Source organism: Sus scrofa, chromosome 1, assembly GCF_000003025.6.
Source record: "Sus scrofa isolate TJ Tabasco breed Duroc chromosome 1, Sscrofa11.1, whole genome shotgun sequence".
Classification (NCBI taxonomy): Eukaryota; Metazoa; Chordata; class Mammalia; order Artiodactyla; family Suidae; genus Sus; species Sus scrofa.
This window is the reverse complement of record NC_010443.5, coordinates 252,661,888-252,673,939: the sequence shown is the minus strand read 5'-3', so window position 1 is coordinate 252,673,939 and position 12,052 is coordinate 252,661,888. Positions and strand designations below refer to the sequence as shown.

The following is a 12,052-nucleotide window of genomic DNA, read 5'->3' as shown; positions in this document are numbered from 1 at the left end:
AAAGACAGGTGCCTGAAAGATGTTTTATAGGAAAACTGCTCTGCATTCAAAGCCTTGACAAGCTGTATTAAAAATTTACCTGCTTTCAAGAACTAGGTAGTTTATATAGTTTTTCAAATTTATTTGGTAAATCCCCAATCTTTCAGACTTGCCACATGTAATGTGCTGCTCTTTTGATAACTGACCCTATTTTCAATCTTTATTGCCACCATGGACAATAAAGAATCCAAGTATGGCACTGGACTTGTAACATTTTAAACCCATTTTATGTTTGCAAAAAAGGAAAGAAAATCACAATTACTATAGCCTCACTTGATTACTAACTCTAATGGTTAATTTCAAAATTCTTCACATGGCCAGAATTTACTAAAGTAACACCATCAAGCCACTTTGGACACAGATTATTTCATCTTCCTCCTACAGCTGAATTTCTCCCACAATGTCTTCTGTGCTGATGCCAAACGAGTACTTGATTTGGTGAAAAATAAACTGTATCACTTTTTCATTCTTATATTTTTTCTAAGAAATATTTTTTCCAAGGAATAAGTATGAGTATAAAGTAGATTTATTAGATATTCAAAGTATAGATACCTTTCAGGGCACTTAGTATAATAATCATCTCATCAAAATTTAAACCTAGAAATTCAGACAAGTGCCAGTAATGAGGCTTCTTTCACATGTATAAAATTTAAAACTTTAGAATTTTAACATTTTATATATATATGTCTATTTCCAAATGGCCTATAATGTTCCAAATCAAATAACAGGAAAGGGTTATATCCAGAATAAAAACATTTCCATAATTTTACAAAACAATGTTCACGTCTGACAAAAAGAGAATATTAAAGTGTTCTGGGCCTAGCAGTCACACAAATGTTCATTGCATGACACAACAACTCATGTGTTCACACTTGATGACACAAACAACTCGTGTGTTCACTCTCAGATGTGCGTAATTTCAGTGGTTTAACTTCAGTCTCTTGTAGAACATTTGCCATTGCATTTGGACATTTAAAGAACAAATAAAATGCTGTAAGAATGACGTTTTCCTTTAGACTGCAGATATTTTGCACTTTTCCTCTGCTTTCTAAATGTTCTATTTACACAGTTAACAATTCTTTTAAAATCAGGAAACGAAACTGTGAACTAAAAAAGAAAAAAACAATCTCCTGCATATAATGTTACTCATTTTGTCAAAACAGCTTTCTCTTCAACCAATTTAAATGACTTAGTGACATAAGTGAAAAGTGAAAACTAGAGCTCTGGAGATAATTCTGAATTATAATTTAAAAAAACTTCATTCAAAAGAAGGAATCAATTATTGATGCATCCCAAATGTTCATAATTAAGAGATACATATGTTCCTGGGGTTATTTTAAGAAACTCTTTAAACCCACACTTACTTCCAAAACTATTTAAATTCTATGACTATCATCTTCCAAAAGCTGCAACATAAAAATTCTGTAACTAAATTTTAAGAGTGGTTGAATGGGGGAGGGGAAATGGTTGGATGATGGTTAAAAAAATTGAGATGTGAGGTTAAGTTTCCCACAGATAAATGCATATGGGTCACGCTATGTTCTGAGATTTATTCATAATCAATGAAAACATTCTTTCATTCATACAAATAAATTCTCCTTTGCATTTACCTACATAACGTGAGGCTTGAAAAAAAATTTCCATTTTTCTTACTGCAAAGCTTATTTGACAATTTGATTTATCTCATTCTTCCTGAGTTATCAAAGGACACATTTTTGCATATTTAGTTTGGAAAAAAATGAAATGCATATCATATTTTTAAAAAATTATACATTAAATTTACTGAACAGATAATGCATTCCAGAGATTTGGAATCTCTGAATCTACTAAATATATATACATAAACTAGAAGAAATATATAATTTTCTGCTTCAAATTAGCTTCAAATGCCTAGATTCCTCAACTCCACAAGTGATAATATAGCAACCCTAAAAAATAGCTGAATGATACTCATGTCTACATACTTAATAATAAGAGCTGCTTTAAGGCTATCATGGCTATGTCTTCTCTGTTCTTTTCACTGGCTACAAGAAAAGAAATAAAAGCATGAAAACCAGTCGACAAGAGAAGTGTGGCTATATTGTACTAAAGAAACAGAAGGGGACGTGTCTCCAAGCAGCCAAAAACTATGGAAAAACTGAAGCAATGGGGGTAAAAATTGAGATACGTGAGTAGAGACCACATAGGGAAAAGGCAACTGGACTCCAAATCAGGCAGGCAGAAATCTCCAGACATATTTTCCCAGGTAATCTACCACCACCAGAATGCCCTTGCAAAAGCAGTGCCTCAAACCGGCAATTTAAAAAGCTGCCATATTGGGAGTTCCCGTCATGGTGCAGTGGAAACGAATCTGACTAGGAGCCATGAGGTTGTGGGTTCGATCCCTGGCTTCACGCAGAGGGTTAAGGATCTGGCATTGCTGTGAGCTGTGGTGTAGGTTGCAGATGCGGCTCGGATCTGGTGTTGCTGTGGCTGTGGCGTAGGCTGGCAGCTGTAGCTCTGATTACATCCCTAGCCTGGAAACCTCCGTATGACATGGGTGCGGCCCTAAAAAGACAAAAAGACAGAAAAATAAAAATAAAATAAAATAAAAAGCTGCCATCAAGCTAAATATAAAAATTAAGGAATATTACGTTTTCCTAAGAAGCTAAAGGCAAGAAATAAAAAGAATACTCCCATCTAAGAAAACTAAAGGCTCCAAGGAAGGGAGTACAAATGAGTTTATAGTTAAATAGATCCTATAGGTAAAGGATATAAGCAATACAATTAGGTATTAAACCCCAGGAAAATAAAGGAATGCAAAAACAAGGTACTGATGAAGCGCCACCTTATCACTAATTCTAACCTCGAAAGCCAGATTATCATGGGGATTGATCATTATTAGTTCGAGCTGTTCCTACATCCCATTTCAGACCGCTTAACCCTGCTTTTTCACTCTCACCATGACTTTCGTGGAATAAGATTTTGATGCTCAGATTACCAGGCACTTAACAATGTCTGAGTTCCAGGAGCTTTGCTCAGGGATCTCTAACTCGGACCGACACACGGGGTTAGTTGGGAAAGGAATCTATAACCTTTCATCAACTTCCGTTCTGTCCTGTGACGAACCAGTACTGCTCCTACTATTGCTCTTACTACAACTATTACTATTATTGAAACTACCACTACTACAAGGACTGCTGCTACTACTATTATCATTACTGCTGCTGCTGCTACTTCTTCTACTAAAGCGTAAATTTTATGAGGCCAAAACCATTATAAATTTTTAATACCTTCACTGATATTATCATAATTCCTCTGTAAGTGTTTCCTATGGGGAAGAAAAAAAAAAAGAAAGAAAAGGCATGATCTAGCCCATTCCTATGGGTACAAAACTGCACTTACTTTGGGATAATCCAATTCAAAGAACGTTTCCAAGTTGTTGATCAGGTTAGGATCTACTCCTTTCAGTGGTTTCAGAAGAGACACCCCTGGGAGCTTGCTATATGGCTGTTTGTCCGTTGCCTTCTTGTTGAGGTGTAATCGGCTAAAAAGCAAATGATATGTATATTAACAGACATTTCTGGAGAATACATTAGAGTCAAAATTCACATGAAGTATGTATCCAGTTACCAATAGATTACTAAATTCTAAATTAAATTTTTTTTTAAACTGACATCTTTCTAAAGGGATAGCTGCAAATGAAGGACAGTAGAACCAGGTAAGCTTCCAGCTGAAGAAAACCAGAACTAAGCAGAAGGAATGTGCCAATGACGGCTAGAGCTTAAGACAGTTGCTTATTGCTGCCCTCTCAGTATCTAGAACTATGTCAGGCTTGGAACAAGCATTCGATAAATACCTGGTAAAGAAATGAATGTCAGCCCACACACTGACTGCCCTTCCTCCCAAACTGCCATCAAAGAGGCCAAAGAACTATGAAAAGAGCAGGGGAAAAAAAAACACCCTATCCGCTCCAGAATAATATGAAAAGTTAGGACCCCAAGGGTGCTCCAGCACAGGGCTCTTCATGAGGGAGGCCACATCCAAGAGAGAGACTGAGCTCCAGTTCGTGTCTGGTGGTCACAACAAAGACAGGAGATGCTGTTCAGCAGCGTGCTCAAGTTTCTAGAGGAAGTCACCCACTGCGTCTTCCCTTCTCATAAGCAAGCCTCCAAGCACTCAACAGTAATCAGAGGCTGGCACAAACATGAGCCATCTGCAGGATATTTTAAGATGCACGTTCTTCCACGTTTCAACATCTCGGAAATCAATGGCATCATACAACTGCCGGCAGCCAGATGGCAGTCCGGCCCTAGCAGCATGAAAAGCAACCCTTCCAGAAGATCAAGAAAACGCCAGGATCAATGCATCTTAGATTTGATGAGATCCACTATTCATCTACGAAGGCTGTCTGGAAGTACACCAGTACCATCGGCCAAAGCAGTGAGCCACAGGCTCACTCCCCCAGTTAAGGCAGGGCTGTGCTGCAGCAAAACATCTCGCATGAAGCCATAATACATCTTTCCTGAAAGAAAGCAGGTTACTACCTACAATGGAAAAAAAAAAAATGTAAACCAAACAAAAAATTTAAAGAACAGTGTGCTTTCGGTTTCTGATCCTCGATACCAAATGCCAGAAAATAATGAGCACCATCTAGAGCAGTACTGCTTGGTGGGGCGGCCAACCACAACTGCTTTTTTACTGGCCAGGGATGAAAAGAAATGGAGAGAAAGTGTTTAGAAATTTTTATAGCAGTTTGACATTGCCATGCCATCCAAGCATGGGATTGGTAATTTATTTTCATTGTCGTTGACCAAAGTATGAGTCTGTGAAAGATTGGAAACTTTTAAAGAACTGATCCTTTGCCACAGAGAGTTTGGAAAATATTGATCTACAGGGTTCATCTAGAGGGCTGGAGAGAGGTAACACTATGATCTAAAATTTATATAACCACAAATATGATCACTATTCCACTTCTAACAAAATAGCAGACTAGATGTTTGGAGAAACCCACCCAGAACAGAACATCTAGATTAAGAGGGGGGAAAAGTTTATATTAGACATTTAATTGGCTGAAATGGTAATATACCCACATGATGGTTCAAATCACTAAAAATGCGAAGAGGTGCACATGAATATGAAGCCTTCCTGTTCCCCTGTCTCCCATCCGTCTCGCTCCCGTCATCACCTCCTTAACATTATCAGCGTCCTGCTTCTCTTTCCAGAGATTTTAAAAAATGCATCTGCAAGCCAAAACCCACACAATACATATAAAATTCTTCTATAATATTTATATTTTCTCCCTTCCTTTTCAATATAAGAACCTAAAAGCATGTTTTTAAATAAATGACTGAGCTGCCGGGAAAATAAAGGAAAGCGCCCAGGTCAGAAATGAGGAGAAACCTCTGAGTGAGTGAGTATTGGCTGAGACTTGCCCTGGGACCACCCAGGGGTCCCTAATGACCTAGAGATAGTGACAAGCCTGGGACAAGAAAGAGAGAAAATCTGTCCTGAGAACCTCGTATAAATACATGGAATCCCTGAAAGGCAAAGTAGAACACTCCCAGCCCACAGAGGGAGGAAGAAGGTGCCTATCTTTGATTCAGTCCTAAGTGAAATGGAATAAAAACAAAAGGTCTCCATGGAGACCGCCTAACAACCACGTGGGTCTCGAACCCAGAATGCAAACTACAGGGGTTGCTTGAACAAAACCCAGGAGACGGAATGAGAGAGACCATCGCATGTGACCATGAATCCATGCAAAGAGCCACGCAATGTCTAGGAAAGAAAACGGGGGTCACGGACAGAAACGCAATAGACAGAGCAGAGAGAAGGTGGCATACAAACAGTTCAAAAGACAACTGGAGAACTGGAATCTGGATTTGAAGAAATTCTCCAGAACGCGGAATAGAATGAGAGGCAAAGACACTGAAATCATGAAAGAGTTTGAGACCTGGAGGATAGAATAAGAAGTCTGGGAGTTCCTGTTGCGGCGTGGAAACGAATCTGACTAGGAACCATGAAGTTGTGGGTTCAATCCCTGGCCTCGCTCAGTGGGTTAAGGATCCAGCGTTGCTGTGGCATAGGCTGGCAGCTGTGGCTCTGATTTGACCCCTAACCTGGGAACCTCCATACACCACAGGAGCAGCCCTAAAAAGAAAAAAAAAAAAAAAAAAAAAAAGAATAGAAGTCTAAAATCCCAGCAAATCCCAGTAATTTTAAACTATTATATGATCAGGAAGTGCTATTAAACTGAAACAAAACATGGATGTGAGGTGAGGACCAATTACAGAGAAATCTAGCCCACTAACACACTGTATTTGGTGAGGCTTTCAATGGAAAACAATTTAAACTGCTAAAGACTAGATACTCATGTTGCAACAGAACAAAGGGTGGGGAAAAAAATGTAACTGCAAAGTATACATGTAAGGATAACTTGATCCCCTTACTATACAGTGGGAAAATAAAATAAAATAAATAAAATTTAAAAAAAGAAAGGTTGCTAAACTTCTCCTGGGGAAATGCAGTATACATTACATCGAAACATAAAATAAAATAAAAATAAACTGCTAAAGAGTCTAGTGTTGATCCTATTTCCCCCTTCTCTCTCTTTGTCTTCATAAGACATTTTGCTTTAAAAGCTAACAGAGATCACCTCCTATCCTTTCATATCAAGAATGCAGCATTTTATCAAAGACAGGATGACGTGTCAGACAACAGCGAAGACCTCCCCAGGTTCACAGTGAAGCAAACTGACAAATACTATAACCTAAAATTTCTCCTCAACTCTCTCTCAGGATTTTCAAAGAAATTGTCATTTGTGCCTCCCTCAATACCTATCTATTGATCAATTGATCCATCCATTCATTCATCCTTCCATCCATCCATCCATCCCTCTCTCTCCACATTCCTCCCGCCCTCTAACACACACACACACACACACACACACACACACACACACACACACACACACACTTTTCTCTCCACATCCAAAGGCTCATCCTGTAGCGTGCCCCTTACGCTATAAGAATCCTACTTTGGAGAGTAGAACTGTTTTGATTTATGCAATACAACTGATACAGCCCCTAGTTCCAAATTACTTGAAATGTTTACCAAAGCAATAAAAGAATATCCACTAAGTCACACACACACATACACAGTCACACAGCACTCTGCAGAGCACACAGTGGTGCACCATGACTACTTCACATTCCTTTATCCAGCAAATCTATTTCAAGCCCAAATGTATACCCGGCATTGTCCTATGCACTGGTGACACTGTGACGAACAGGTGAATGCCACACTGTTAAGAGCTGCGGTTTAATGAGGGGAGGTGCCCATGTACAGAAGCTCTTCTCCTTCTAAAACTTACAGATGTCAACAGAGCTACGCTCTGGAGCAAGAACGTATTGCTTCTTCCTGCCACACAGAGAAAGGATGTCGATGGGTGCCTTGGCCATGGCTGGCGTTTTGTAAACCAATCTGTATTTTTCAAAACATGAGCAACAGCCCATTTGCTTGCAGTTGCAAAAGTTGCCTGAATGGTGAGGACCCCCAAATGGGCCAGTTTCAGGAGTGGCTCTCATAGCATCCTGCAAGGTTTACAGGTTTCAAAGCAGTTTTTATTTAAGTATCTGAGGTCAGGGCTTCTGCAGTCTCTAGACAGCATGAACGTGAGCTTACTGTAGCCACATCTTGCACAGGATTTCTTGTGGGTGCCCATTTCCACCCTTGGCCTGATTGGGTGACTTGCTCTCTTCCAGGATCCTGGGTACAGCACTTTCTCAGTTTCAGCTGCTATGCTGGGAATCCAGTTCTTCCTTCCTATCATGCAACTGGCTTGCAGCCTTGACCTTTTTTTTAGGGGAACGGGGGAGTACTCTTTTAAAATACATAATACATACCGTAAAGTCCTATGTAATACTCAGTTCGAGGAATTTTCTCAAGGTGAAACATCCATGTAACCTGTACCCAGATCAAGAAACAGTAGGACCAGAACTCCAGAAGCCTGTGCCCTTCCACTGGCTACCTGCTCCTTAAGGTAACCACTGCCCTGACCTCAAACACCACAGACAAATTTGGCTGGTTTTAGAATTTATCCAGGAACCCTCTAGGTCATACTCTTTTGTGTCTGGCTTCTTTTACTTCACCGTGTTTGGAGAGTCATCCTTGCTATTACAATTAGCTCTAGTTTATTCATTCGCATACAGCACAGTGTTCCTTGGATGCATACACCCCACTTTCTACCGACTTTCTGTTGATGGATTTCTGGGTGGTTTCCAGCTGTGGGTTATGACAAATGGTCTGCAACTTCGTCTCTAAGCTTACAAGAGTATAAAGGCTCCTGGCCCCCCTCTGCCACGCCTCAGACCTTCCGCTTCTGGACAAGATGAAGAAACAGGGACTAGATTTACTCTCCCTACCTGAAACAGTTTTTCCAAGTCCAACAAAAAAATAGGAAATGATTTTCGTAAGATACTGGATACCAGGCAAAGAAGTGATTCCTGAGACAAGACAAAAAAAAAACCATGAGGGGAGTCCTCCAATTGCCTCAGCTTCCTGCTTTGCGACAATTTCCAAGCCAGGAGACTCGTGTTTTTGTTTTTAATGTTTAGTATACAAAATGGCCATAGGGAGAAATCACCGCTTACGGGATCAGTGGCAGAGCCTAGGAACCTACATTTTTATAAGCATCCCAAATGATCCGCATGCAAGTTAGCAGTGCGCCACACTTGAAGGCACACCACAGTCGACTGTAAAGCCTCCAGGGTCCAGCAAAACAATGACACATGGTACGTTCTCAATTTTAAAAAATACTGAATGAATGAAGAGTGAAAAACGGCTGGCTAACTAGAGCTCAGAAGGTAAGGTTAGTCTAGAGATTGAAAAAAGACAGGAGAGGAGTTCCCATACTGAATGAATGAAGAGTGAAAAACGGCTGGCTAACTAGAGCTCAGAAGGTAAGGTTAGTCTAGAGATTGAAAAAAGACAGGAGAGGAGTTCCCGTCCTGGCTCAGCAGTTAAGAAACCCGACAAGTACCCATGAGCACTGGGGTTCGATCCCTGGCCTCGATCCATGGGTTGAGGATCCAGCGTGGCCGTGAGCTGTGGTGTAGGTCACAGAGGCAGCTTGGATCCCGAGTTGCTGGGGCTGTGGTGTAGACTGGCAGCTATAGCTCTGATTTGACCCTTACTTAGCCTGGGACCTTTCCTATGTCTCAGGTGTGGCCCTCAAAAGACAAAAAAAAAAAAAAAAAAAAAAAGAGTCCTCCACAGTTTGGTAACTACATAAGCTCTCCTAGATGGAGCATGCCATTAGCAGAGACCACAAATCAATATAACCAATAATATAGAACCGGTAATGCACGAAGGAGACTAGCATGAGTAACAAGAAAAAAAAAAAAAAAAGAAGAAAGAGAGTCAGGAAAAAAGTCACAGAGGTTTATTTGGTGAGGCTGTTTTCCAAAGAGTTCAAGAAAAGACAACACCGAATACTGTTGAAAGGACAAGATAAGAACTGGAACGCTCACTGGATTGAAATGTCCACAGAACTGAAATGTCCACTGGAATGTGTGAACACTGCTGACCTCAGAGCACTCCGGTCAGGGGCAGACAGATAAAAAGTTAAGAAGCAAGTGAATGGGAGTGAGACGCGGCAACAGTGAATTAACACTAGTGTCTCCTAAAATCTGACAGGGACCGAAAGGGCCAAAGAGTAACTAGAGAGCAAAGGGGTTTTCAGTTTCATTTTTAACAATTTTACAATTTTAACTCTTAAGTTTATATATGGTTGGGAAAGAGCTGGTCAAAAGGTCAAGAGAAAGAAAATAAACAATAAATTAATGGCCTGCTAGGGTCCACAGTATGAAGCGGGAGTTAAGGCAATGTGACAAGAATGAGGATAAAGGAGTTCCTGTCGTGGCGCAGTGGTTAACGAATCCGACTAGGAACCATGAGGTGGCGGGTTCGATCCCTGGCCTTACCCAGTGGGTTGACAATCCGACGTTGCCGTGAGCTGTGGTCTGGGTCTGTGGATCTGGTATTGCTGTGGCTCTGGTGTAGGCTGGCAGCAACAGCTCCGATTGGACCCCTAGCCTGGGAACCTCCATATGCCACGGAAGCAGCCCCAGAAAAGGCAAAAAGACAAAAAAAAAAAAAAAAAAATGAGGATAAAATGAAGATTTTGAAGAGGTGCTGGCTGCCAGTCCTGGGTGTCAGAGCTAAAAAGGGACACAAAGCATTGCCAGATACCCAAGTAGGTTGAGCTGAGATTTGAGACCATGAATGTGTAGTAGCACTAATCCACATGGCTGCGTGATGACCTCCATGGGATTTTGAAAGCTGAGAAGCTATAAATTATGAGATGCAGTTGGGATAACAGGGCAGACTGATGCGAGGGAAGGCAAGGGGCAAGGTAATGAAGTGATGAATTGTAACGGGGAATTAAATGGAGCCAAGAGGAAGCAGATGGAGGCCACACCTGTGGATAAAAGTGCCTAGGGCAGTTGTTCTTAGCCTTGACTGTACATGAAAATCAACTTTTTTTTTTTTTTTAAATTCTTGACGCCCAGACTAAATATATCAGCATCTTTTGGAAAGACATCCAGGGGGCAGCGTGTTTTTTAAAAACTCCCCCTGATGACTTCAAGGTGCCAAGTTGAGACCCACGGACCTAGGAAGACTGCTTATTACAGACAGAACAGAAGAGGGCTGAGGTGGAACCTCAGAAAGATCAGCTATGGGGTGGATGGAAAACAAGAAGCTATAAAGGAGCTGTGCAAATGGCATGAGCATGGGGAAGGGTTGTGGAAGAGAGTAGCAAGTAAGTGCTCTCTCCATCGTGACCTAAATGTTGTCAATTACCAGAAACTTAAGATTCATAGCAACTGGAGAAATTCCCATACAGACACCCTATCCCTATGGACCACTTCCAGGGTTATTTTTAGGTTATCACAGGCAATACCTACAGCACACTGGTTTAAGAGCCCAGGCTGGAGGGAGACAGGCTGGATTCCGTACCACCTTCATAGCGGACTAGCCATGAATCCCTGGGCAGATTACTGCTTTGTCTCAAGTTGTTGTTCTTGTTTTTTGAGTGTGGGTAACAGTACACATAAAGTGAATTGTGAGAAAACCTCATAAAGCAGTTGGGAGAAATAGATGAGATTAGACCACAAAATCAGCATTCACTGACAGCTATTATTGGGAACTTTTGAAAAAAACTGCTAATTTTAAGGACATTTGCCACTAAATGTAACTCATCTGAAGTACCAGAGTTCTGAAAAGAGATTTAAAGGTATCAAACATAGATATGGCCAAGAGGAAGGACTGGAAATGCATATATGTAAAGATACCGCCTTAAATATGTATATGAAGCTTAGACTATTATGTTGGTTTTCCTTTTAAACATAAAGTCAACTCTTATGTATTAACAGAGCAAAAGGGGAAAAGGGGACTCATCGAAAGTCTCAGATCATGGTTAAAACAGTTAAGCCAAAACATGGAATAAAACACATTTAATCCAAAGGTTAAGGCATAGCCAATATTTAAGCTAAAATGATTATTAATTTTTTCTTTTTATTTTTTATTTATTTATTTATTTATTTTTGGTCTTTTTTTGCTATTTCTTGGGCCGCTCCCACGGCATATGGAGGTTCCCAGGCTAGGGGTAGAATCGGAGCTGTAGCCACCAGCCTACGCCAGAGCCACAGCAACGCAGGATCTGAGCCGAGTCTGCAACCTACACCACAGCTCACGGCAACGCCAGATCGTTAACCCACTGAGCAAGGGCAGGGATCGAACCCGCAACCTCATGGTTCCTAGTCAGATTCGTTAACCACTGCGCCATGACTGGAACTCCTAATTTTTTTTCTTTTGATAGCCACACCTGCAGCATATGGAATGGCCAGGGCTAGGGGATGAATGAGAACTGCAGTTACAGGCCTACACCACAGCCAAAGAATGCCGGACCCAAGCCAAATTTGTGACCCAGGCTACAGCTTGCAGCAATGGCAGATCCTTAACCCACAGAGCC

The 12,052-nt window shown here is 40.9% G+C and overlaps 1 protein-coding gene across 2 annotated transcripts in view; it reads right to left on the bottom strand.

The window, feature by feature from the left end:
- UGCG (UDP-glucose ceramide glucosyltransferase) overlaps positions 1-12,052 on the bottom strand; it is a 38,968-nt gene that overhangs the window by 16,878 nt on the left and 10,038 nt on the right. For both annotated transcript variants that reach the window (XM_021067532.1, XM_001925267.7), the window contains exon 2: positions 3,424-3,565. In XM_021067532.1, the coding sequence (XP_020923191.1) occupies positions 3,424-3,565 (142 nt within the window). The remainder of the gene's footprint in view (positions 1-3,423; positions 3,566-12,052) is intronic.